The sequence below is a fragment of the Aotus nancymaae genome, unplaced genomic scaffold (assembly GCF_030222135.1).
Source record: "Aotus nancymaae isolate 86718 unplaced genomic scaffold, 86718_ANA_hifiasm-v0.15.2.pri h1tg000010l, whole genome shotgun sequence".
Classification (NCBI taxonomy): Eukaryota; Metazoa; Chordata; class Mammalia; order Primates; family Aotidae; genus Aotus; species Aotus nancymaae.
This window is the reverse complement of record NW_026988421.1, coordinates 9,437,683-9,461,561: the sequence shown is the minus strand read 5'-3', so window position 1 is coordinate 9,461,561 and position 23,879 is coordinate 9,437,683. Positions and strand designations below refer to the sequence as shown.

Below are 23,879 nucleotides of genomic sequence, written 5' to 3'. Positions count from 1 at the left end.
TTTCCATGGCCATAGAGTTAGCAAGGATGGAAACAGAACTTGACACCCCTCTCCATGTAATTCCCAGCCGAACCTCCAGAGAGGGCATCTGGCACACAGTGGAGACCCTTAGGGGTTGTCTGTGACAGCGATAGTTTATAAGAAAAGGATGAGATGGCTGCTGGGGACATAAAAGCAGCAAAAGGGAAGGTGCCTCCTCCTCAACCCCACTCTAGTTCTGTGACCCCCCCTGTCAACTAAACAAGCCCACTTAGAAAGGCAGTCGCTGTGACCCGTGACCTGGCATGCCACCCCAATCCCTTCTCAATAGAGGGGTTTTCTGCCTCCCTCTGGTGAGATTTCGCAACTCTACAGCTGGCATGTAGAGCCCGTCAGGGTAGGACACCAAGTCTTACACTCAGAGCAAGACATGGAAAAGAATTCGTTGGCAGCGAAATCATGAGTATGAAAAATCAAATGAGGCCTGGCCAGGAAGCCTCTCAGTCAAGAGGCTTCAAGTTCAGAACCCCACAGGGCTCTAGGGAGCTGAGACCTTGTGCCGGGAACAGGTACGAGCGTGACAACCTAAAAAGCAATGGTCAGGCTTTCAGTGCACCGACGTCTCTGCACATGCAGAATCCCATCGTTTAAATGATGCCGCCACAGCCACTCATCACACACAGAAACAAAAGCTCCGTCCAGAAGCCACAGTGTGATGGAAACCAGGACCGAGATGCAGCCTTCCATCAGGAGCAGACGAGCAGGAATGATCGAATCCTGGCAGCTCCAGTAATGAATTAACTGGTTAATTAGTTAGCTAGGCCACCACTTCTTCATTTACTTAGCCACTACTTTGTTCCAAACCCAGGAGAGAGTCCAAACTTCACACTCCAGCTGTGGTCTGAGGGACTCCACCGTGCCTCTGTCCCCTGGACCCGGCTCAGCTATCACACTGGAGCCTTTGTCTTCCTGGGACAGAGGCTGCCCCAAGCAGTCCATAGTTTAAGCCATTCCTCCTTCTCCCATTGGGAACGGGCTGCCAAAAGCTCCCAAAAGCTCCATTCCAGGTGTCAACTCCACATTCGAGCTTATCAGTCAGTGCTTGGAATAAAAGATGCTACATTCTTGAACACACACCTGGGGGGACTTCGCTCTAGTACGGATTCCTTCGTGCTTTCGGGCTGTGTCCCATCATGTCTGGGGCTGAGTTACAACAGATTTATGTCAAGGGTTAGTTGACAGTGCCATCCTGATCTGCCACCAGCAAGTCAGGGCTGGTAGTGATGCCTGACCCATCCAGAAGTGACATGCCCCCAACCATCCTCTGAGATACTGCCTGTTGCTTACAGTTTTCATTTGAGGGGATGGGGACAGGCAGAGGGAACAAATTTCTGGAAAGTTAAACTGATAATGGCCAGGTGCGGTGGCTCATGACCGTAATCTCAGCACTTTGAGAGGCTGAGGCAGGCAGATCACTTCAGGCCAGGAATTCAAGACCAGCATGGCTAACATAGTGAAACCCCATCTCTACTAAAAACTACAAAAATTAGGCCGGGCACGGTGGCTCACGCTTGTAATCCCAGCACTTTGGGAGGCCAAGGCGGGCAGATCACCTGAGGTCGGGAGTTCGAGACCAGCCCAACCAACATGGAGAAACCCCATCTCTACTAAAAACACAAAATTAGCTGGGTATGGTGGTGCATGCCTGTAATCCCAGCTACTTAGGAAGCTGAGGCAGAATTACTTGAACCTGGGAAGTGGAGGTTTCAATGAGCCAAGATCATGCCACTGCACTCCAGCCTGGGCAACAGAGCAAGACTCTGTCTCAAAAAAAAAAGGTGGGGGGAGTGGGGGGAGAAAGAGAAGACAGAGCTGGCCTTGGCAAAACCAGAGACACCATTTCCACCTCCACTGTACTTCATCCTCCAAAATATCAAATGCCAGGTAGAAAGCTTGATGGACCTGAAGGTTTCTGGAAATGCAGAACTGGAATGCTCAGAAGAAGCAAGAGTTCATAATTCAAAGCCAAATCGTCTACATGAGTGAAGAAGAGCATCCAGTCTTTTAAGGACTCCCACGTTTCTCCTGCACATTCCGTCTTCTGCAGCAATGAGCCGAAAGCAGGGAGGGGTGACAGCAGCACCTTCTTAGGGCTGGGCTGCAGTAGTCACTACTGAAATGCCACAGTGAACATCAAATGAAGAAGTCAGCCTGGAGAGCAAAGAGCATCCATATGGGTAGGAGTGGAGAACAGCCGGATGGAGGCCCCAGCTGCAGAATGCCTGCTCCAAGCCCTTAATGAGCAAATCACTTATTCCAGCTGAACCTGAACTTCCTCCACTGTAAAGTGGCGGGGGAAAGGGGATGTAAAGAGGCCAACTCCATGAACTTCAAGTCCTTAAACTCCACAACCCTCTCCTGCAATTCCAACAGCCAAATCAGTCTCAGGATGGCCTTCATGACAGCATTAATCAAAGATGGAAACCTCAGCAGGAAATGTCAATGTCAGCTTCTGGCCACTTCTCTCAGTCCCAAAGTGGCTTTCTTCTTTCTTTCTTTCTTTTCTTTTTCCTTTCTTTTTTTTTGTTTTAAGATGGCTGCCCAGGCTGGAGTACAGTGGTGTGATCTCAGCTCACTGCAACCTTCAACTCCCAGATTCAAGTGATTCTCCTGCCTCAGCCTCCAGAATAGCTGGGATTACAGGTACCTACCACCATGTCTGGCTAATTTTTGTATTTTTAGTAGAAACGAGGTTTCACCATGTTGGCCAGGCTGGTCTCTAACACCTGACCTCAGGTGATCTGCCTGCCTTGGCCTCCCAAAGTGCTGGGTTACAGGCATGAGCCACCGCACCCAGCCCCAAAATGGCATTCTGTTTGTTTAATAAGACTTCTGATTGAGACTAATAAAAGCTATAAGAATCCTGGTTTGGAAGGGAGGAAACCAGCATTTGTTGCTAGCCACCTATAAGCCAATTTGATCTTTTCATCTGCTAACCCAACTGATACCCCACAACCAATGTAGTGAGTTGAAGGGTGACCTTCAAGAAGGTAGTCCATGTCCTAAGCCCTGGAAACTAGAAATGTTCCCTTATTTGAAGAAAAAGGCCTTTGCAAATGTCAATAAGTCAAAAATATCAAGGTTAGCTCATCTTGGATTTAGGATGGGCCCTAAATCCAGTAACAGGTTTCCTCACAAGAGGAAGACAGGACATTTTGAGATACACAAAGAGACAATGACTGTGTGAAGATGGAGACAGAGATTGGAGTGGTGCATCTACAAGCCGAGGACAGCTACCAGAAGCTGGGGGAGGGGCATGGAACCTGCCAACACCTTAATTTTGAATTTTTAGGCTCCAGAACTGTAAGAGAATAGATTTATTTGGTTTTAAGGCAAGTAGTTTGTTGTAATTTGTTAAGGCCGCCCTAGAAATCCTAATACAACCATCAAAGGAATGAGGTAAGTATCGTCATTTCGATTTTACTGATGATAAAACAGGGCCTCAAAAAAGCTAAATAATTTGTCCCCATTCACTAGGGGCCCCAGGTGTGGCCACTGACAAACCTGCTATTTGTTCCACGGCACAAGCTTTTCTACTCTAACAGTCATCAGTGCCAGTGCCTTCACTTCCAGACACAAGGAAGTGAAATGAGTCACCGCTACATTATAGCTTAACAGTGGCAGGCCCCCAGTCAGAATCCGGGGCTCAACAACGAAGGACGGTGAAGACCCGCCACCTCCCGGAGCCAGCTATCTTAGGGGAGCCCGTTTTGTTACCGCCACAATTACCAAAATGTGGAGTGTCACACTAATTTTCCCTTGCAGTAAATAGTTGAAAAGTAATGGTGTCAATTTTAATGAGGATCAAGCCAGGCTCCTAAAAGGGCTCCCATAAATGAAAGCATTTCCCTTACACACAACAATGGCTTGCTGTTTAATTCCAGAACACAAGAATGTCACTTAAATTACACGGCTTTTACATTAAAGTGCTTATGGGAATGCCTTTCCAAGGAAGAATTTCAATAAAAAGATCTCACCCATCTTGATGCTTCATAATATCTGAACCACAATCTATGCAGTATAGCAACAAAAATAAAACCCCAAAGAATGTGGGCAAGAACAGGACTCCGCTTTCGCTGGGAAAGGGTTTCTGATTTTCTGTGAAACAGAGAGGTGGCTGTAAAGCTGCTATCACACAGCAACGGATCACATTTGGGCCTGTGGGCTACCAGAAATTCATCGCTTACGCCTGAATCCTTTTTGTTTCTGCTTGCTGAGATGTTCAGAACGACTGCCAACCCTGTACGTCTACATGTGCCTCTTTAGCTGACTCAATTCTCATTTTATTAGTGCTTCGCAAAGCAATTACTAGGGTTTTGAGCAGAGATGAGAGTATTTCACACTTCCATCTTTACTGAAAATGTCTTATACTCCACTGACTTTTGGCTTCTATTTATAAAGAAGGTTCAAGGCTTGGAAAATTATTGGAGTTGAGCTTTAATGGATATTCCCAACCAGCATTGTGTCATTATTGGCCCGTGTTTAGCTGGGCGATCTCCCAAATTTGTGACATAATCAGGCTTCTCTCTGCATTACTCCATACACTCCACGCTCCCTCTGCATTACACCACTGAATCATACGCTCTTTTCAACAAGACTGATTGCCAGGGGATTAACATTAGACAGCACAATTCCATTATTCAGCAGCCCAATTCAAATCCCAACCCTAAACTCTAAGAGAGATTTCAGGGCTTCACAGGGATGAGCTGCCAGAAAGCTCAAAGGGGAGGTGGGGTGAGGGGCTTTTCAATGTTTTACATGAAGACTCAACCTAAAACTTGCTGTAAGCAAGAGCCCAGACCGGAGTGGCCGCAATCTGACTCCGAGATGCCTGGAATGGCCCCAGCCCAGCTAAATGAATGATTTGTAGACCTATGCAAAGCTATGATCCCAAAAGACTGCTATAGCTCAATTATGTTTCCCACAATAAATTACTTAATTTCAAAATTAGGTTAACTCTCTTTCCCTAAATAGAAATAGTTTTATGTCACATTCGGTATACACAAGGACTCAGGTAAATGCCAAGTCATTTGCTCTTTGCTCGATGGATTTATATCAATGCCAAATAAATGTTAACCATTTTCTTCTCATATTTGAGTGTCACTTCTCTTTTTGTTTGCTTTGTGAAATGTCTGAACATAGTAATTCTCACTAAGAAGCATGCCACAAATATCTCTATGGGGAAAGAGAACTCTAAAACTCACTCTTTTATGAATATCTATAGGATCAACATTCTTCAAGGACCTATCAAATTTCGCATGACGGCTTCTGAAGAACGGAACTCAAATCTTCGAATAAACACTTTTTTCCTTGAATGCTTATATGCAAATGGAAGTAAAGACTATACCATGCTTTCTAAGGCAGAGTGTCTTGTAGATCTAATTCCACTTAACTTGACAGAAGATCAAAATAATTTTACTTTTCAGTTCATCTACAGTTTTAATTAACTAAATCTTTGCAATTTGGTTAATCAAACTTTTGGATTACTTTTAGTGGCTTCTTGAGCAATTCCAATATCTATGGGGTCTCCTTCTTCAAAGATATTTTATGGAAGGTAGGGAGACCCACATATGAGATGACACAGGGACACACACACAGGCAATGATGTAGGAGACACTTGGTTTACAGAGGCACAGTGGGTGGTGTGAGCTTGCAGAATTACCAACAGTCACATTACAGCAAAGCGTGAGTGTGCACTGAGCTGGGTCTGTAGCAGAAGTCAGTGACCTGTATATAGGGGATGGCAAACCAAAAGGAAGGGCTCAAGGTGGCAGGGTCAAAGTCATGGCACATGTCAGGACGGAGACGGCCCCTACAGGTAAGGAATCTTACCCTGCCACCCCGCAACAATGAAACATGCCTTGGGTATAGTTCCATATGTTAGCAATCCTCCAAGACAGAGAAACAGCCTTTATTCATTAGTTACAAGAAGCCCCATCATCACAGGCAAAACTTGGGAAGAAATTTGAGTTTCCAAGGCAACAGGCTAGGTGGTCTTCAATGTTTAATTAAAATGGCCTACTTATCTGTGCACTGTGACAAAAATGTATTTATAAGCCCATATACATGGTTCCCTTTGCACAGAGGAAATGGCTGCCAGGATCAGACACTGAACTGGTACCGTCTAATGACTTTCTTGTGATGGAAATAAAGGGCCCTCAACATTCATGTTTTTCCAGTCAGTTATAGGGTCAGTCCTCAGACCTTTTCCTTTACTCTTCAGCTGGCCTTCTACAGTTGCCCTGTGGATGCTTCTCTTTTAAAACCAAAGGTCTCCTACAGCACATCTGTACCCTTTTCGCCTGCCCAGTTTACATTTTCAGAGCAATCTCAGCTTCCAAAATGTCAGACCACGTCCACTTTACATAGATGACACTTGGGAAGCATGAGGCCCATGCAAAGCCCATAAACCCTGGCTCCCTGGAAAACAGAATGTTGTCTGATGACAGAAGAAGCCTTCTAAAATGACAGTAGAAAGAATAAGAATGAACCGATTCTCCTGAAACTTTTGGGAGAAACAAGACTTAACGTTCACACTTTCAAACGAGTCAAGGGAGAACAGGCTGGTGTGCAGCCGCCATGCGAGGAGAGGCACACTCACCCACAACATCCAGGTGGTACGTGTGATTGATGGACCCGTACTCATTCTCCACCACACAGGTGTAATTTCCCTTGTCAGATGGGACCACGCTTTCCATAATGAGGCTCCAGTGCTGGTTGCGTACCTGAAAAGATCAAAGCAAAGGTGGTTATTTAACAGTCCTAGCACAGAATACCAAGTACTGTGCTTTCTCAATTTAAAAAGAAGCTGAAGGAGGCAAGGAAGGTATAGAAGAATCACATAAAATCTAGATTGACAACTGTCACTAAGAATCGTGACAAATGAAAACCATCATCATCATCCCAGTGAACACCTGTGAAGCTGATATTGACACATTCAGATTCGCAGGAGTATTCAGCAGTGTATAGCGTGGGTCTGTTACCGTCGTGGACTTGAGCGTTCCTCCAGGAGAGGCCAAGTGGCCAGGGAGTCTGAACACCAGCCAGCCTGGAACCAATGGCTAAGGGCAGGCGAGCTACCAGTTTGCCCATCCACTGGAAACCCTCAGTCTCTAGGGCATCACAGAACCATCTAGAACAAACACTAGTAAGCACTTAACTGTATGCCAGGCACTGCTCCAAGCCCTCTGTACTGCCTTAGCTAATTCATTTCTCCTAAGGAGCTCATAGTTCTCAAAGGTTGTCTGGATGTCTCAAGAAGTTTCAGCTGGAAACAGGTCTGCCCTCCCCATCTCTCGTTGTGGCTGAATAGATAGACATGTTCCTGAGACACATACTCAGAATTCCAAATATGGGAACAATGAATCCTTACACAACTCAAGTTGTGTATCAGTCTGTTCACAAACTTCTTGAGACTTTTCAAAGATAAGTAGCACATGTGAAAATCAGCTATTGTGACTCCTACCTAAGGTTCTGTTAATACACAGACATCATTCTAATGTTCTCCCCCTGCCTTTCAAATGTTTCCATAGGTTCAAATTTTCAAACATGCATGAGTTTTCCTTACCACAAAATGCAACATCTAGTATCTTCAGGGTTCAAGGCTTTAATACTTCTACCCGAATCCAAGTCACTCTCTCTAGGTATTTTGGACAAGGCACTCCAGTGAAATGAAATGAAAAAATAAACAGTCAAGACCTACTAACCTTCACTATCATTTCAGGAATTTCAGCTGAACTTCTGAGCTGCCCTGGGCATTGCAAGTGTTTTCGTGTTAATCACGTAACAAAACGAATACAGGCCGAGCATTAGCAAGCACATGAGTGATTCAAGAAAGTAGAGAATAAAGAAAATCATCTCGTAACCACTCCATTGTAAAAACAGGAGGGCAGAGCAGCTGTCCACTTTGCAAAGCAGTGCCAGCGATTAGCCTGCCAACAGAGCCAGGAGATGCGGGGAGCGTGCCGTAGAGCCACGATTTTCACGTCAGCCATTCAGTTAGTTTCACGCAAGCCATGACTACAGAGCGGAGCTACCGCTGCTGAGTTCTAAAACCAGGTTGCTGCTTGTCGCTGACAGTCTTAGGAAGGATCAATGGGGTGAAGGCTGGCCTCTTTCCTTCTTAACAGAGTACAAGCAGTGAGTTAAGACAGTTCAGGGCAGTCACTTTGCTCGGCTGCTGCAGTCCCTGACAACTAGGAAGGTTGTTTCTGAGTCTAGCAGCCTGGAGCTGTGATGGGAAACTGATCCTCACTGTCGCAGGTAAAATGTCTGGCAGTAAAATGAATCTGAGGGCACCTGATCAACAGTGGAGGGTCTGTATTCTACATCAAAGATTCACCTTCTGCTCTTGGCTGAGCCATAGACTTGTGACAGAACCCAAACAAGATGCTAGCACGTCTCCCCTTAGGAGAGAGAAGCACCTTCCATGCAGAATGTGTCTTCTGAAGGAGGAGGAGATATGGATGCTAAATCTTCCAGCGCAATGAGAATTCCCTACCTAAATCCTGGATTCCCGGGTGCTACAATGGCGTCGTTATACTAAGAACATGGGACACGCAGGTATAAGCTCCTTGATGCTACTTAAGGCCCACAGGCCCAAAAGAAGACCTTCCCTTTACCTCAAGCTCTCAGGGGTAACAGAAATGATTCCCTCTTTGCCTATGGGGAACTAGTCATGTGGCAGGTAACTTAGGGATGTAGCCATGGGCCCCCACGTCACCAAACCACTTAATCCAGCATTTATCCCTGCTGTAAATATTCAGTTCTTTGAGCTCCCGCTCAAATGTCATGCCCATAAGCCCTTAATCATGGCTAGTGCCTGTCCCTGGACCCCATTCAAACTGTCAATGTCTTTCTTGTGCCTGGATCCAGATTTGGCATACAGAGGATTCCAAATGGAGCTGAACCTGAACTGCACAGGGAGGGGTCGTGGGCTGACTTGGCTGAGACATTAAATCCTGGCATATGTAGCTTGGCTCGCTGCTCCCTTTTTTTAACCCCAGGGGATGGGGTCAGCTCGAGTCTCTCACTGGGACCAGGGCATTCCATACAAGATCGCTCTTCAAGAGCACGTACTCCCTGAATATTGACTTCCTGGAGATGCACTACAAATATTAATAAGTTAACGTTTATCAAATGCTTTTACAATGAGAAGCACATTTACCAAACAGGGTGTTTCTGTCCTTCCAGAAATCTTGGTATTAGATCAATATTGCCCCATGTAGTGCTGTTAATATTTATTTTCTTACACCATTGCTCCAGTATTTCATCTCTTGACTTATCACCAATCCCAAATTTTATGAGCTGTAGCATTTTCCAAATGGATCCCCTTGGAAGCCGCCGACAGTGGAACTGCTGGACACTTTCGTAGGGGATATCCTAGCATTGATTAGTGGTTTCTTAACAGCAAGCTAAGAAACTACAATAGTAACTTTATAAAGATGGCAAACAAAAGCACAAAGTTGGGGTTTTTTTCATTACTCTGTTTCCATACAGAGTCTCAGCATAAACCTAAAGAAACGACTCTTCCAACATAAAATATACAGCGCGTGTTTCTAAATTCCTCAGATTTTGAGTGCTACAACTCTTCTGCCAGTTAGGCCAAATGTACGTACACCATCTTCGCTTCCAGAGAAGAGGGAACGTAAATACCCAATAAACATATGAAAAGAGACTTAACCTCATTAACGATCAGGAAAATGCAAATTAAAACAATAATGAGACACTGTTATTCACTAGCTGATTAACAAAAATTAGAAGGATCAATGTTATTCAGTACTTGGTGAACGTGTAGGGAAAGAAAAGATTCCAATTGAGAATGGGAACATAAACTGAGAAAAACCTTTGTGTAAAATAACTTGCTGGTACCTATTAAAATTAGCAGCACACATTTTTCTGGCCCAGTTAATTCTACTTCTAGAAATCTAGCCCACAGAAAATAGCACAATTACTTCAAGGCACATGAACGAAACTGCAGCTTCAAGCACTGCTTGTAAGAGCAAAAAACTGAAATCCATCAAGGAGAGAGACATTAAGAACGTCTGGTTCATCCTACATGAACTCACGGATAGTTCATTCAAACACTGTAGTATATAGTCATGAAAAGAATGATGTATTATGTTCAGACCTGGTAAGGTATCATTAAACCGTTATTGAAAAATGAAAAACAGTTCATTCATGATTCCAATTTATTAAAAAAGGAAAAAAAGAAAAAGCAGACACGTTTACCACCCTAAAGATACATCTAGGACAGAAGGTATAAGCCTGACTATAAACACAGCTAACAAATGTATCAAATTGTTAGCAATGTACTTTACACAATTAAGCATTGGGATTATGGGCATTGTTTACTTTTTTCTCATTTCTACTTTTCAAACAAACAGAAATCTCAACACACACAACAAAAAAGTATAACAGCTCCTTAGCCAATCATTCCTTAGTAGCTTCCCCCTGCAGAACCAATGCATCTGGCAAAACAAACCACAAAAGTCAGAGAGAAAAGAAATCCTGCACCGAACAACACAAGCACAACTCTTTATTTTCCTTCCTGTTCATGGCCAAATCTTCGTGGAATTCATCATTATTTTTCATCTGCCAAGTAACAGAATAATAGGAGAGCATGGGCTTCAAAACTGTGTTCACTGAAGATTTTTTTAAAATAATATTTCAATATTGAAACAAAGCAGATTGAAGTGAAATGGCCTAAACTCCCAAGTGTAATAAGAAAGAAAACGGATTCCACGAACATTCCACACCCTATTCACACAAAGATACAAGGTGGCCCGGACAGGTTTTTTTTTTTTTTCCAGAATTCTTCTGCTACCTTCATCCCGTAAAATACCTATTAAATCCCAGGCTACCTTCAGGTGACAACTAAGAATGTAGATTTAGTCTGTTGACACCAAAACACCGAAGTGAAAGGTGAAGGGTGAAAGGTCAAAGACCCAGGCTGTCACCTGGATATTTACCTTCCACATTGCAAAAAAATCCAGACATTTCCAAATACCCAGGTGCTCGATAACAAGCAGAATAAACATCCAGAAGATGACAGGAAGTTTTATTCTGTGCCAGGTAGAACGCTGTGTCCATGTTATATCAGATAGATATTCCCAAGCCCTTCTCCTGCCAATATCAGTACCCCACTTACCCAGGAAGACAGCAATCTCTAGTAATCCTGGCCTTCACACAGGCACCCACCCGATGAACAGATCAATTCATTCAACAGATGAGGTACCATTAAAATGCATACAATTTGCTAGGCACAGTGGCTCATGCCTGCAATCCCACCCAGCATTTTGGGAAGCTGAGGCGGGCAGATCATTTGAGGCCAGGAGTTTGAGACTAGCCCGACCAACATGGGGAAACCCCGTCTCTACTAAAAATATAAAAATAAGTCAGGCATGGTAGCAGGTGCCTGTAATCCCAGCTACTCAGGAGACTAAGGCAAGAGAATCACCTTAACCCAGGAGACGGAGGCTGCAGTGAGCTGAGATCGTGCCACTGAACTCCACCCTGGGCGACAGTGAGACTCCTCTGTCTCAAAAAAAAAAAAAAGCATAAAATCATACTCTCCCATCCCAGCTCCCCCACTTTCAGCTCCTAGAGGACTTGCAACTATCCCTTCTGAATGCATCTACACCGACTAAGCTTGCATATCAAGGACAGAGGTACTTGCTGTTGCTCACCACCATGCAGATGTGGAGCCAAACACCTGTTAATGCTTCAACTCCAACACTGATACAAGAAGTTTGCTTTTCAGGAGGTGTCCAGAGAATAGGACCAGGTGATCTGATCCTCAGGACCAGCGGCAGAAACTCTTCCCTCTGCTCAATAAACAACCACTGGATCTCTCCGGAGGAGGTCGGAAGTGAATTACAACATGCCGGGCTGTTTTCTTAGTGCCCATTGCTTGTAGGTGCTCACAAAGGTGGCTGCAGCAGAACCTTCAATGCCAGTTGAACTTAGCTCTTTAAAAATAGCATGATCTTCCCGAAAAAGCCAAACAGACAAATGCCATACGATCCTGAAATTCCACGCTTAGGCATATACCCAGAGAAATTTGCAGCAAGGACTGGAACAGATACTTATACACCAATTGCTACATTGTTCACAATAGCCAAAAGACAGAAGCAACCCAAGTGATCAACAGCAGGTGAATGGATAAACAAAATGTGGTATATCCATACCATGGAATACAATTCAGCCATAAAAAGGAATGAGGTTTTGATTTATGCTACAATGTGGATGGACCGTTGTTAAGTGAAATAAGCCAGACTCAAAAGGGAAAATATCCTGATTTCATTTATAAGAGGTACACAGAAAGGCAAATTCATAGAGACAAAAAGAAGGTTAGAGGTTACCAGGTGCAGTGGAGGAGGGGAAATTTGAGGACTTAACTGCTTTATGAGTACAAAGTTTCTGTTTGGAGAGATGAAAGTTTTGAAAATAGTGGTGATGGCTACCCAACACTGTGAATGTCATTGATGCCTACTAAACTTGATAAAGACTTAAATGATAGATTTTATGTTGTGTACATATTACCACAATAAATTTAAAAACCTCATAACCAGCTGGGCACAGTGTCTCAAGCCTGTAATCCCAAAACTTTGGAAGGTTGGGGTGGGAGGATCGCTTGAGCCTAGGAGTTCAAGACCAGCCCGGGCAACAAAGTGAGACCCCGTCTCTGCAAAAAAAATTTAAAAATTAGCCAAATGTGGTGGCATGCACCTGTGGTCCTAGCTACACAGGAGACTGAGGCAAGAGGATTGCTTGAGCCCAGGAGGTCAAGACTGCACTGAGCCATGTTCGTACCACTGCACTCCAGCCTGGGCAATATACAGGGACTCTGTCTCAAAAATAGATAGATAGATAGAATAAACTTCATAATCCACAAAGTTCTGGGAAGTTGGAAGAACAGTATCATATTCGCAACTTTGCTCTCAACAGTCTACCTTGGGCTAGATCTTTGTATGCTTTGGGGGAGCCATTACTTTCACTATATTTCTCATTCAATGATGACAGTGTTTTTACAAAACATGGAACCACATTTGAAGAAAGCAGTTTAGCAAGTGCATAAATTTTGGTGCGAAACCACCTGGGTCCAAATGGCCGTTGTGCCACCTATGAGGTAGATGTAGGGCAAGCCCTCAAATGTAAAAGGGTAAAATAACAGTGTCTGCCTCTGTGGGCTGTGGAAGGACTGAGCAACTTGTTCCGTGGAAGGCACCTGGAAAGTCACGACGCAGTGGAGCAGTTCATAAATGTTGGCTGATACAAACATAGGCCTGTGTCATCAAAGACTGCTTCGTCTGGGATTAAAGCTGAAATGTCTTGGCTGAAAAAAATCTCAGTAAAGTATAAGCATGCTGGTAAGTACATTAGTCATGACTTCTCCCCTAAACAAATGCATAACATTTGCAACAAAAAGTCTTTAAAATCACATCTGAGTAACTAATCTAGAAAATGTAAATCTAATTAATCTATGCTTCAAAACAACCACTTCAGTAGTGATTATAACAAAAGTTTTAAAATCATCTTTTCTTAAATCTGAAATGTACTTGCTTCACACTTAATAATGCTTTGCTCTCTGCTGAGGGGCTCCAGGGGAATTTGAATCCCTAGAATACCCGGTGTTGGGGGCTTCCGTGCCAATTTCACAGTCATGTTGAGTGAGCCTGCGGACCTGTGGTCTCTCTTGGTCTATGTCCTTAGGCACTTCGAAGTGGCATAAAAGATGGTTTTTAAGAATCCCCTATGCCTAAATCATTACCTAAGAGGGAGGTAAGAATTGAGGTGGTCTATTAATTATCTCAGCCAGCTTCTTGCTTTTCTGCATTAAATTGCAATAACTGTCTCGAGCCCTGTGAAATATCTAGCCATAAAAGTAACCTTTATTTAAAAAAAAAAAAAAAAAAATCTGTGCTGTTGTTTAAGAAGAGACATGGCTGATGCTACGTGACGGTTATGCTATTAAATCACAGTTCTCAGAGCCTGACGGGATCAGGATTATTTACCCAATCTTCTCATTTTAAGGCAGGGGATCTGAGGCACAGAAAGCTAAAAAAAACTTGCCCGTGCTCAAGACTGATGGAAAAGCCCAGGAATAAGTATGATTAGAGACAGAGTCATGATGGAAGTCCAGCTTTGCTATTATATTAATCACGTATGAATAACAGCCAGCAAGACTTTGCTCACATACTTTAAAAATAATAAGTTGACTCTTAATCACCTAAGGATGGCTCAGCATGGGTTCTTTGATAAACAAGACTGAACTGCAGAATACCAAATAGTTCTATTGGTCATTTCAGTGAAAATGAGCTTTCTGTCCCATTTCATAATTCTCTTTGACTTTGTTTTGCATTTTTTGTCTTCCCTCCTCCCTCTATTGGCCACACTTGCGTGCCACTTCAAAACAAGCTGCAATGCAGGGGCCGGGGGCTAAGGTGCCCGATCCACAAACAGGTAGAAAGAATGAGATGGACAGGCCACCAAAGCGCAATCACAGTTTATGGAATGAGGAGATTTATAAAGGAAAAACAACTGCGGAAATAACAAACATTTGTTTGAAGAAGCTTTTCAGATCTTTGCCTTCTGGAAAAATGTATCTTGGAAAACTTGACATTTTGCTTCTTCATTAAATAGAGTGGCAAATGGGCCAGGTGGGGTGGCTCAAGCCTGTAATCCCAACACTCTGGGAGGCCAAGGCAGGTAATCACTCGAGGTCAGGAGTTCAAAACCAGCACGACCAACATGGTGAAACCCCATCTCTACTGAAAATACAAAATTAGCTGGGCATGGTGGCACATGCCTGGAATCCCAGCTATTTGGGAGGCTAAGGCAGGAGCATCACTTGAACCCGAGAGGCAGAGGTTGCAGTGAGCCAAGATTGTGCCATTGCACTCCAGCCTGGGCAGCAAGAACAAAACTCAAATCTCAAAAAGTAAAAATTAAATAAAATAAAGTGGCAAATGGACAGGAGTCAGTAATGGATCAGTTAGATGTCAGGCCCTCCGAGTTTCAATTAGGTCTCTTTCCTTTTGGGGAAGTGCTGAGGAATAAAAATGACAATATAGTTCCCTCAAGTAAAATGTTCAAAGGTACCTTTTTTTTTCCAACAGAGTCTTGCTCTATCCTCCAGACTAGACTGCAGAGGCACAATAGCAGCTCTCTGCAGCCCCAAACTCTTGGGCTCAAGTGATCCTCCCACCCAGCTTCTTGAGTAGCTGGGACTACAGGTGAGCATTACCACGCCCAGCTAATTGTTAATTTTTTGTAGAAATGGGGATCTCACTATGTTGCCTAAGCTGGTCTTATGCTCCTGGGCTCAAATGATCCTCCTGCCTCAGCCTCCCAAAGCACTGGGATTACAGTGCCACTGTGCCCAACCCAGAGGCACACTTCTTTAAATTTATGTAGATAACAAAAAAAATATCAGAGGGAAAACCCAACACTAGGCCCACAGGTGGGAATGAGCCTCTTTGAGCTCCAATGACTCCGGGACAGGACTGGGGGCCGGCTTAACACATCATTAGCAAAGATGATGCCTCAGAGAACTAAAGGAACCTTCCTTCCCAGGAGATGAGAGATCTGTCTTTTCAAGCCCCAGAAGCCCCTGGGACTCAATGAAATTTCTGAGAGTTTCTGGCATCTCCAAAATGAACACTCCATGCTACTGCTGTCGTGAAAAGCCCTTGATCCGTCCAGGTTGACCACCTCTGCAACTAGTGGGCCCACCTCCCAGGCCACCCCACCCCACAGCCACAGCCTCTTTCTCCACAAGAGAACCAAAGGGCGAGGACCAGGCCAGCATGCTATATCCAAAGGTGTGGTCCTCTTCCCCTGTTTGTCTTTTTTTTGGTGGGGGGTAAAGCAAAATATATATGAGGTTTTTTGTCCCGCACACTGAACTTCCATTTCCTTTTCCCTCCAGAAATGGCTCAATGTGACACAACAAAATCACTTTGGTCATCTGCACTCCACGGGCACAGGCTAAAGGCATTCTGCTGAGAGTCCTCATTTTGCTTTTAGAACATAGGTGCTCTTCGTCTAGCGGAATGTTGGCATCAATAATTAACACTGAACTGCACCTGCTAAAAATCAAGCAGCATTTTCTCATTAGGCCCTCTTAGTCTCTCAGCATATTCGTAATCACTAGTTCAGATTTGCAAAAAGCTCCTTCCCCGTAATAATGATGTCAGTTCCATTTATTTTGAGCCCAGGGGTCTCTGGAGGCTCACCAATTCCTCTTTGTACTTATTTACAAGGCTGTCTTAATTGATGAAATTAGTTAACCACCAAGATTTTGACCACCAGTCTCACACTCAGATTGTATTTAAATAAATCATTGGAACTGCATCAATTATGTGAGTTTCAGAAAGCATTTGGTGGTTAAAACAATCCCAGGGGCCATGGTTTTAGTGGTTTAACTCTTCTAACCAGCATCCCCTCATGAAATCTGTAACTACTTTTTTTTCAAAAAGATTTCTTTTAAAAGAGCCAACCTTTCAATCTCATCGTATCTGGTCTAAGGACAGAACTAACAGAAGGACAAATTACCCCCTGCCTCCTGCTTCTACCAACAAGTGGGAGTTGTGGAAAACAACTGAGGTATTTCTACTTCCAAGCTGCAACAGTACCCACCTGCCAGCAGCTCTGCCTCATAACTGTTTCATGTTAACCGCCCACCATGCCGTCTTAGACACTTACTCATAGGCTGTCCCCATTTTCCTCTAAATTTTGGCCTCTAGATGTTAATTTCTAAGTGTTAAAACAAAAAGGTAAAAACTTTTGCAGAAGCAAATAATCCTTTAAAGATGAATAACTATGGGATTTCAGAAAAGGGCTCGGGGCATTTTTAGGTGGAAAGGAGGCTCATTTACCCACAGCAACGATGGAGGTAAAGTGATGCTGGTGTGTTAAACACACGTGAGACACAGTCCTGGACATCCCACTGCTGCTACTGAGAAATCCTCCCCACCTGGCTCTAGAGGCCTGAGATCTGAGCTAAAGAGTGTCTCTATTCCTCCCACAGGGCCATCTTCCCAGGTGGGTCCCAGTGATCCCCATGTCTCCTGGCATTCATGTCCTTAGGCAACCTCCTCCCTAGTGACTTGCTTAATAATGGAAAAAAGCAAAAAGGGTGGCTGACGCTTTCAATACTAGGTTACAAAAGGCTGAGACTTCAGTGATCCTGCACCCTCCCCCCCCACCTCTCTCTCTCTCTCTCTCTCTCCCTCCTCGTTTGCTCAACCTGATGACAGTTGCTGCCCTATGAAGAGGCCCATGTGGCATGGAACAGATGGGATGCCCCCAGCCAACAGCCAGTGAGGAACTGAGGCCCTCTGCAAGGAAGTGAATCCTGACAGCAACCACATAGCAGTTCCTTCCCCAATTAAGCCTTCTGATGAGACTTCAGCCTTAACCCTTCCTTGCTTACTGTCCTGTGAGACAGCTAGAGACAGAAGACCCAGCTAAACCACACCTTCATTCCTGATCCAGGAAACAGTGAGGTAATCAATGTTGCTGAAAGCTACCACACCTTGGGGCAATTTATTATGCAGCAACAGGTAACTAATATGTCCACGTATGTTCCAAATGCATCAGAGAATTTCATCATAAGGTTTCCTTCAGTCCTCTTCATATGCTCAACTATTACTTCTCCCCTTCCATACTAAATAATTTGGAAACTCCATCTCTCTCCTTCTGAGACAATTTTCCTTCCAACTCAGACCTGAATCCTTTCCGATCTCCTTTCTCCTTATTCTTCCAAACAGCCAATATCACCTTTCCATGCATATCCATGGGGTACAGCATGCTCCTGTGACTTCAACCAAACCTGTGTCCCCTCCTGTTGCCAGAGTTCTCATCTGCCTCCCCAGTTGGACTGGACTAGGAGCCCCTCAAAGTTGGGGCCACGCCTTACCCTCTCATGTCTCCAGAGCCTAGGAGAGTGCCTGGCACACAGGGGGCTCAATCAATGTCTGCTAAATGGATGAACAAAGGCTAGAAGGAGCATGCGCAGGCATCTGTAGGGAGACAGCTGTCAATGTCAAACTCTCTAGGGAGTGATGAGACTAAATTTCATGGTGTTGTGTGAGGAGCTCTTCAGAATCCTTCAAGGAGGACAGCAGATTGCCTCTGTCATCTCCACGCACTCTCTCTTAATGCATCATATTTCATACTCCAGTCTCTAATCCAAGTCCCCTCACTCTTCATGCAATCCCGCTCTGACAGGGCAACTATACCAATGCTTCTCAAATTCCACACCCATTTTAGTTTTATACACTATAAAGCATATAGAAAACAGACTCTCAACTTTCGACCCTTCTGTTATTAAACTCTCCTCATATGAAGAACACCACAAATGGGGATTGTACTTTAAAATTACATGCAAGTCCAGAATAATATTTTTTTTAATATCAAACCCTGACATGGGCAATTATGACAAGTATTAATCCTTGTTAAAGTATTCCTTCTAATTCCTACTAACTTTTGAGCATTTTAAAAAACAAACAAAAACGTAGGACCGGGCACGATGGTTCATGCCTGTAATCCCAGAACTTTGGGAGGCCAAGGAGGGAGGATCATGAGATCAGGAGGTCAAGACCATCCTGGCTAACACGGTGAAACCCCCTATCTACTAAAAATACAAAAAATTAGGCACGTGCCTGTAGTCCCAGTTACTCAGGAGGCTGAGGCAGGAGAATCGCTTGAACCCAGGAGGCAGAGGTTGCAGTGAGCCGAGATCGTGCCACTGCACTCCAGCCTGGGCGACAGAGCGAGACTCTGTCTCAAAAACAATAATCATAATAAACAAACAAAAACGTAAGAAATATAATGTTTCTAAAGTGTAATTCTACCTTGTAGCCTCCAATGCGATGCTCCTGCTTAAACTCCTTCCCGTTCTTCAGCCACCGCATGGTTGGTGTTGGGTTACCCCCCGCTGGGCAGCGAAACTTGACAGTGTTGGCCGCAGGCACAGCATGGAGCCGCTTTTCCATCTTTTCTGTGTTGGTCCAGTATGGTGCTCCTGTTTTGGAAAACAATATTAGAATGTATACCGACGGATGGCTTCCCCTCTGTGAGTACACTCCAAACAGGTAAGATCATTTTGCTTTGCAGGTAAACGATAGGCTATTTTAAAAATCTTTGGGTAATATTTATATTTGGAAAGTATTTTCAGAAGTCTAATACAGCTGGCTGAGTAGAAGGTCCCAGAGAGGGACAGTTCATGTCATTAACAGAGGGGGAAAAAAGTGTCTGAGGCCCTTTCTCTCTCTTGTTCTTGATGCCAGAAAATAATATCATGCCAAATCACATTTTTAAATGCTACTTTATATACATATGAACAGCTGAGCCCTCCAAAAATGTATCATTTCGGACTGCCGCACCTATTACATGATCACGTATACACACTAGTAAAAACAAGTTGCTCTCAAAAGCCTTATCAACTTATCCACTGGAGCCTTACTTTAAAGGAACAGTATAAATTATCATTCTAATATAATAAAATAACCCAGAGCAGCATTCATACGTTTCTCAGAACTTATATGACAAACCAAAAAAACTGTCAGGGGCTTTGTCTCTGATGCATATTTAGAAGTCTCCTCTGTTCTATGGGTGGTAGAGCACGACCCCGGGGGATAACAATCTCCTTCACTTAGCAGCCAGACTCTTGGGGTACAATTAGGAATTGACATCAGTAGATCCAAACACCTACCCCAATTGGCCTTCACACTTGCTCTTGAAACCCGTTGTCAAGGGCAGGGCTGAGATGTCTTTACAAGGGCAGGCTGTATCTTTATCCCTGTCTTATCTAAGTATCAAAGTGGAGGATTTAGGTGACATCTATATGATGCTAAAACAGTGGGAAGGGGGCAAAACTATGAAGTCCAGAGGAAGGCAGAGGAGGGAGGAGAAAGAAGGAACAGCGACTAAATTCTTTCCTTTGAATCCAGTTGCATTTGCAACCTGGGTAGCCATTTGGCTTTGGGTGTTGAATGCCCACAAACGCACCTATTCTTTTGAAGGTTCACCAGGGAGTCCTTGATTCCTATTCATCACAAGACTCTCAGGGCCTGGCGTATACTGAAACAATTTCAATAATCTTTCATTTTAAATGCTTCTACTTAGAAAAATCCATCCACAGCCACAGCCACTAAAAGGAACCCATTGAGAGCACAAAACAAATAATGAGCTTTGTCGCTACACAAAGACGTTTACAAATCTGACCTAAATGAAAAGCATACCTCATGCTGTCAGGTGTCTGCACTCATGTCATTTGTTTAAGTAAACACAATAGCCTATTCATATGAATTAGCTAAATATTAATGCAGTAACTCTTTCAGATAGCATCAATTACTGCTGAGCTGATCCTGTGGAATGTCCTTTCTTTTTTACATAAAAGAAATCGACAGATATGTGCATGATTTTTATGTTCCCTAAAAAAAAAAAAAAAAAAAAAAGTGGGATTTAGCTGAAGGAACTAGGAATGTTGCTCTTTTCTGCTTTCACTGGGCCAAGCCATGGTTGAGACTGTTAACAGCACAGGAACCGACTCAGACCACGCGCACCCGTGCAGCCCTGACCTGCAGCAACAGCACACGGGCAACCTGCACCTTTGTCCTGGTGCCTCAGGAATGATTTAAGGACTAAGGTGAAATAATTTCACTGGAATTTCTGGCAGGTAGCCACTTCCCTGGGGTGAAATTTCAATCACCAAAGCTACACCTATAAAATCTGCTTCTGCAAAACAGAGACACAGCCATCCAGCAGGGCACAGGCACACTGCTGCTCATCCGAGTCTCAGAGAGCCAAGGTCGGGGGTTCCACAAAATCTAGGCACAACCCTCCATCCAGACTCCCACGTGTGTGACCAGTCCCACTCTGGTGAGTGCTAGCATCAACCAGCACACAGCTGCTCTTTAAATGTCAAGCTCACAAATATGTTTAATGAACTTGATACTGGAGGGGAAGAACTCATACTTTTACAATAACTCTTCCTGAAATACATTAGCTTTACGTGAACCTTGAAGAATCTGCAAGATCTAGAAAAATAATAATACTGTAAGAATAGCCCTACTGTGTTTTCTTGCTCAGCAGCCTCGTGTCCCCTGCATGTTTCTGCAGTCAGAAAGGCCACACATGGAAATGCCAGGGCCTCCCAAAAACTGCAAAACAGCTGGAGAGAAACACTGTCCAGGCACCTAGGACCAGCGCTTCTACCTAAAGAAGCTCCTTTCATACCAAGGCTTGCAAACAGCTTTAACAACTCTCATTTGGAGAAGGAACTCATGTACCAAATAAGTGATCTACCAGAGCAGAGATCAGCCTTGTCCATAGTAGATGCTCAACAGGGATGTTTACTCAACAAACTTATTTAAAATGAATCTGCAGGCCAGGCACAGTGGTTCATGCCTATAATCCCAGCACTTTGGGAGGCCAAGGCCGGTGGATTACCTGAGATCAGGAGTTTGAGACCAGCCTAACCACCATGGTGAAACCCTGTCTCTACTAAAATACAAAAATTAGCCGGGCATGGTGGCACATGCCTGTAGTCCCAGCTACTTGGGAGGCTGATGCAGGAGAATCGCTTGAACCTAGGAAGCATAGGTTGCAGTGAGCTGAGATCACGTCATTGCACTCCAGCCTGGGCAACAAGAGCAAAACTCCATCTCAATCAATCAATCAATCAAATGAATCTGCAAGCCAAGGACACATAAGTTTCCCTGAACTTTATATACCTTAGAGGTATAGGAAGAATGGGCTTGAAGTCAACTAAGAGAGACCTGTGGTATAAGCTTCCAATGGCATTCAAAATGAATGACACTAAACCACCTGTAAAAGAAACAAATGAACCTCAATGATAGCTACGGTTCCTTTGGCTCTGACATTCTCAGACCTTCTGATGTAATAGGTACCATGAGAATGACGTTCTCCTGGTCATTAAACACTAAGAATGATCTGATTAAAGGAACAGTAAGACCCAGTCACAATCAATCAATCAATAAAATCCCATCACCAGCGTGTAGCATACCTACTCATTATTTTCTACACTGTAATAGTTATTGCATATTAGTAATAACATTAAGTAAGTAGAATTTTACTTGAAGACAACAGAAGTCTTTTAAGATGCGATGGGTTAAAGAGGGATTTATAAAAGCACAGAAACTTCCCTCAAAGGACTTCAACACAGCCTTTATCATTCCCATCCCACAGCGACGTTACCACTCTTTCTCTGGGCCCCTTCTTTGTGACAGATGTGTGCTTCCAACATCAGTGTTTCTGTACTGAAAAATATTCCAACAAGAGTAGGGCACCTAGAGGGTAGAGCTGGAGTTGTCTTCAGCCTCTGGGGTAGGCACTCAAGCGTTTATTGGATGGATGGATGGATGGATGGGTGGATGGATGGGTGGGTGGGTGGATGGATGGATGGATGGGTAGACGGATGGATGGGTGGACGGATGGATGGATGACTATTAGAAGCTTTAGCTATAAAATGAAGCAGTTGCACTGATAAGGTCCCTTTCAGTTCGAACATACTTTCCAGGTATCTATGTGCTAGGCAGGTATTGATTCTGTCAGCAAATGGTAGGATTATATGATTTCTTTTGACCCTGCAATTTAAACTTAATGAGAAACCATAGGCTGCTGGGCCTGCCCCCACCAAAACCCTTACATATCCCACTGCTAACATCTAAGGTTTATAATCTACTCTGTCTCTCTTTCTGGAACCAAAAAGAGAGAACATAGCCTAATGATTTAAAGGAGAAACATGGAATCATATTACCAGGCTGTACCAAAAGAGACCTCGGTGACCATCTGGCCCAATGACTGATGTGATCAATGTCATCCAGAAAGGTTAAGTGATTTGATCAAGGTCACACAGCCAGAGGCCACGCTGAGGCCAGGCACATCTCCAGCTCCCTAAGCAGTGTTCCTTCAACCACTCCAGCCTGCCCTTTGAACTCTCCCATGGTAATTAAGTCAAAAGTTCAAGATTTATGTGAGCAGCGGACACTGATGACTGCCAACTGTATTTTTATTGATGCAAAAAATTTTAAAAACACAGCCTGTTTCAGCTCCTAGATTAAGTCTCTCAAACTCCCTAAAGCCCCACTAAAGCCTCTGTCTCGAGTCTATAATTAGGGCTTTTAAAAATATCACTAATCAGGACATTTGAATGCTTTGACCCCTGACAAGGGAAAAATGTCTCAGAGCTCCCCACGATCCTGCAGTGCTTTTTCAGTTTGATATAAACTAAGAGAAAACAAATCTGACAAAACATGGAGATGTGAGTGAGGGTATGATGATGAGGGGGTATGTCTGTGGCTTTATTTGAGAAATCTCATTAAAAACTTGCTAACCAGCCAGGCATTCAATCAGAAATACATGTTTTTAAAACCAAGCAAGTTAACCACAAGTGAAAGGACTGAGCCCACTAGCAGACCAGTTAGCCCACGGAAATTCCAAAGATCTGCCTTCAAAGGAAACTTCTCCAATCATCAGCTGTGCCGTTTGACCAAGGAGGAGACTGAGAAAGAAAAGATATTCAGTCCAACCATTGGATGCAACATCATCTCTAGTCTTCGTGATAAAAATACCAAAACCTGCTTTTTCTTTTTCTTAAGAGACAGGGTTTTGCTCTGTTGCCCAGGCTGTACTGCAGTGGTACGATCACAGCTCACTGCAGCCTTGACCTCCTGGGCTCAAGTGATCCTTCCACCTCAGACTCCCGAGTAACTGGGACTACAGGCATGAATGAGCCACCACACCTGGCTCATTTTTTATTTTTTGTAGAGATGGGGTCTTGCTATGTTGCCTAGGCTAGTCTCAAACTC

General features: G+C 43.9%; 1 protein-coding gene across 16 annotated transcripts in view; it reads right to left on the bottom strand.

The window, feature by feature from the left end:
• The window catches only part of FGFR2 (fibroblast growth factor receptor 2), a 116,908-nt gene that overhangs the window by 53,015 nt on the left and 40,014 nt on the right, over positions 1–23,879 (bottom strand). For all 16 annotated transcript variants that reach the window (XM_012453464.3, XM_021674634.2, XM_012453460.3 and 13 more), the window contains 2 exons: positions 18,900–19,069; positions 6,641–6,764 (listed from right to left, as the gene is read on the bottom strand). In XM_012453464.3, coding sequence (XP_012308887.2) covers positions 6,641–6,764; positions 18,900–19,069 — 294 coding nt within the window. The remainder of the gene's footprint in view (positions 1–6,640; positions 6,765–18,899; positions 19,070–23,879) is intronic.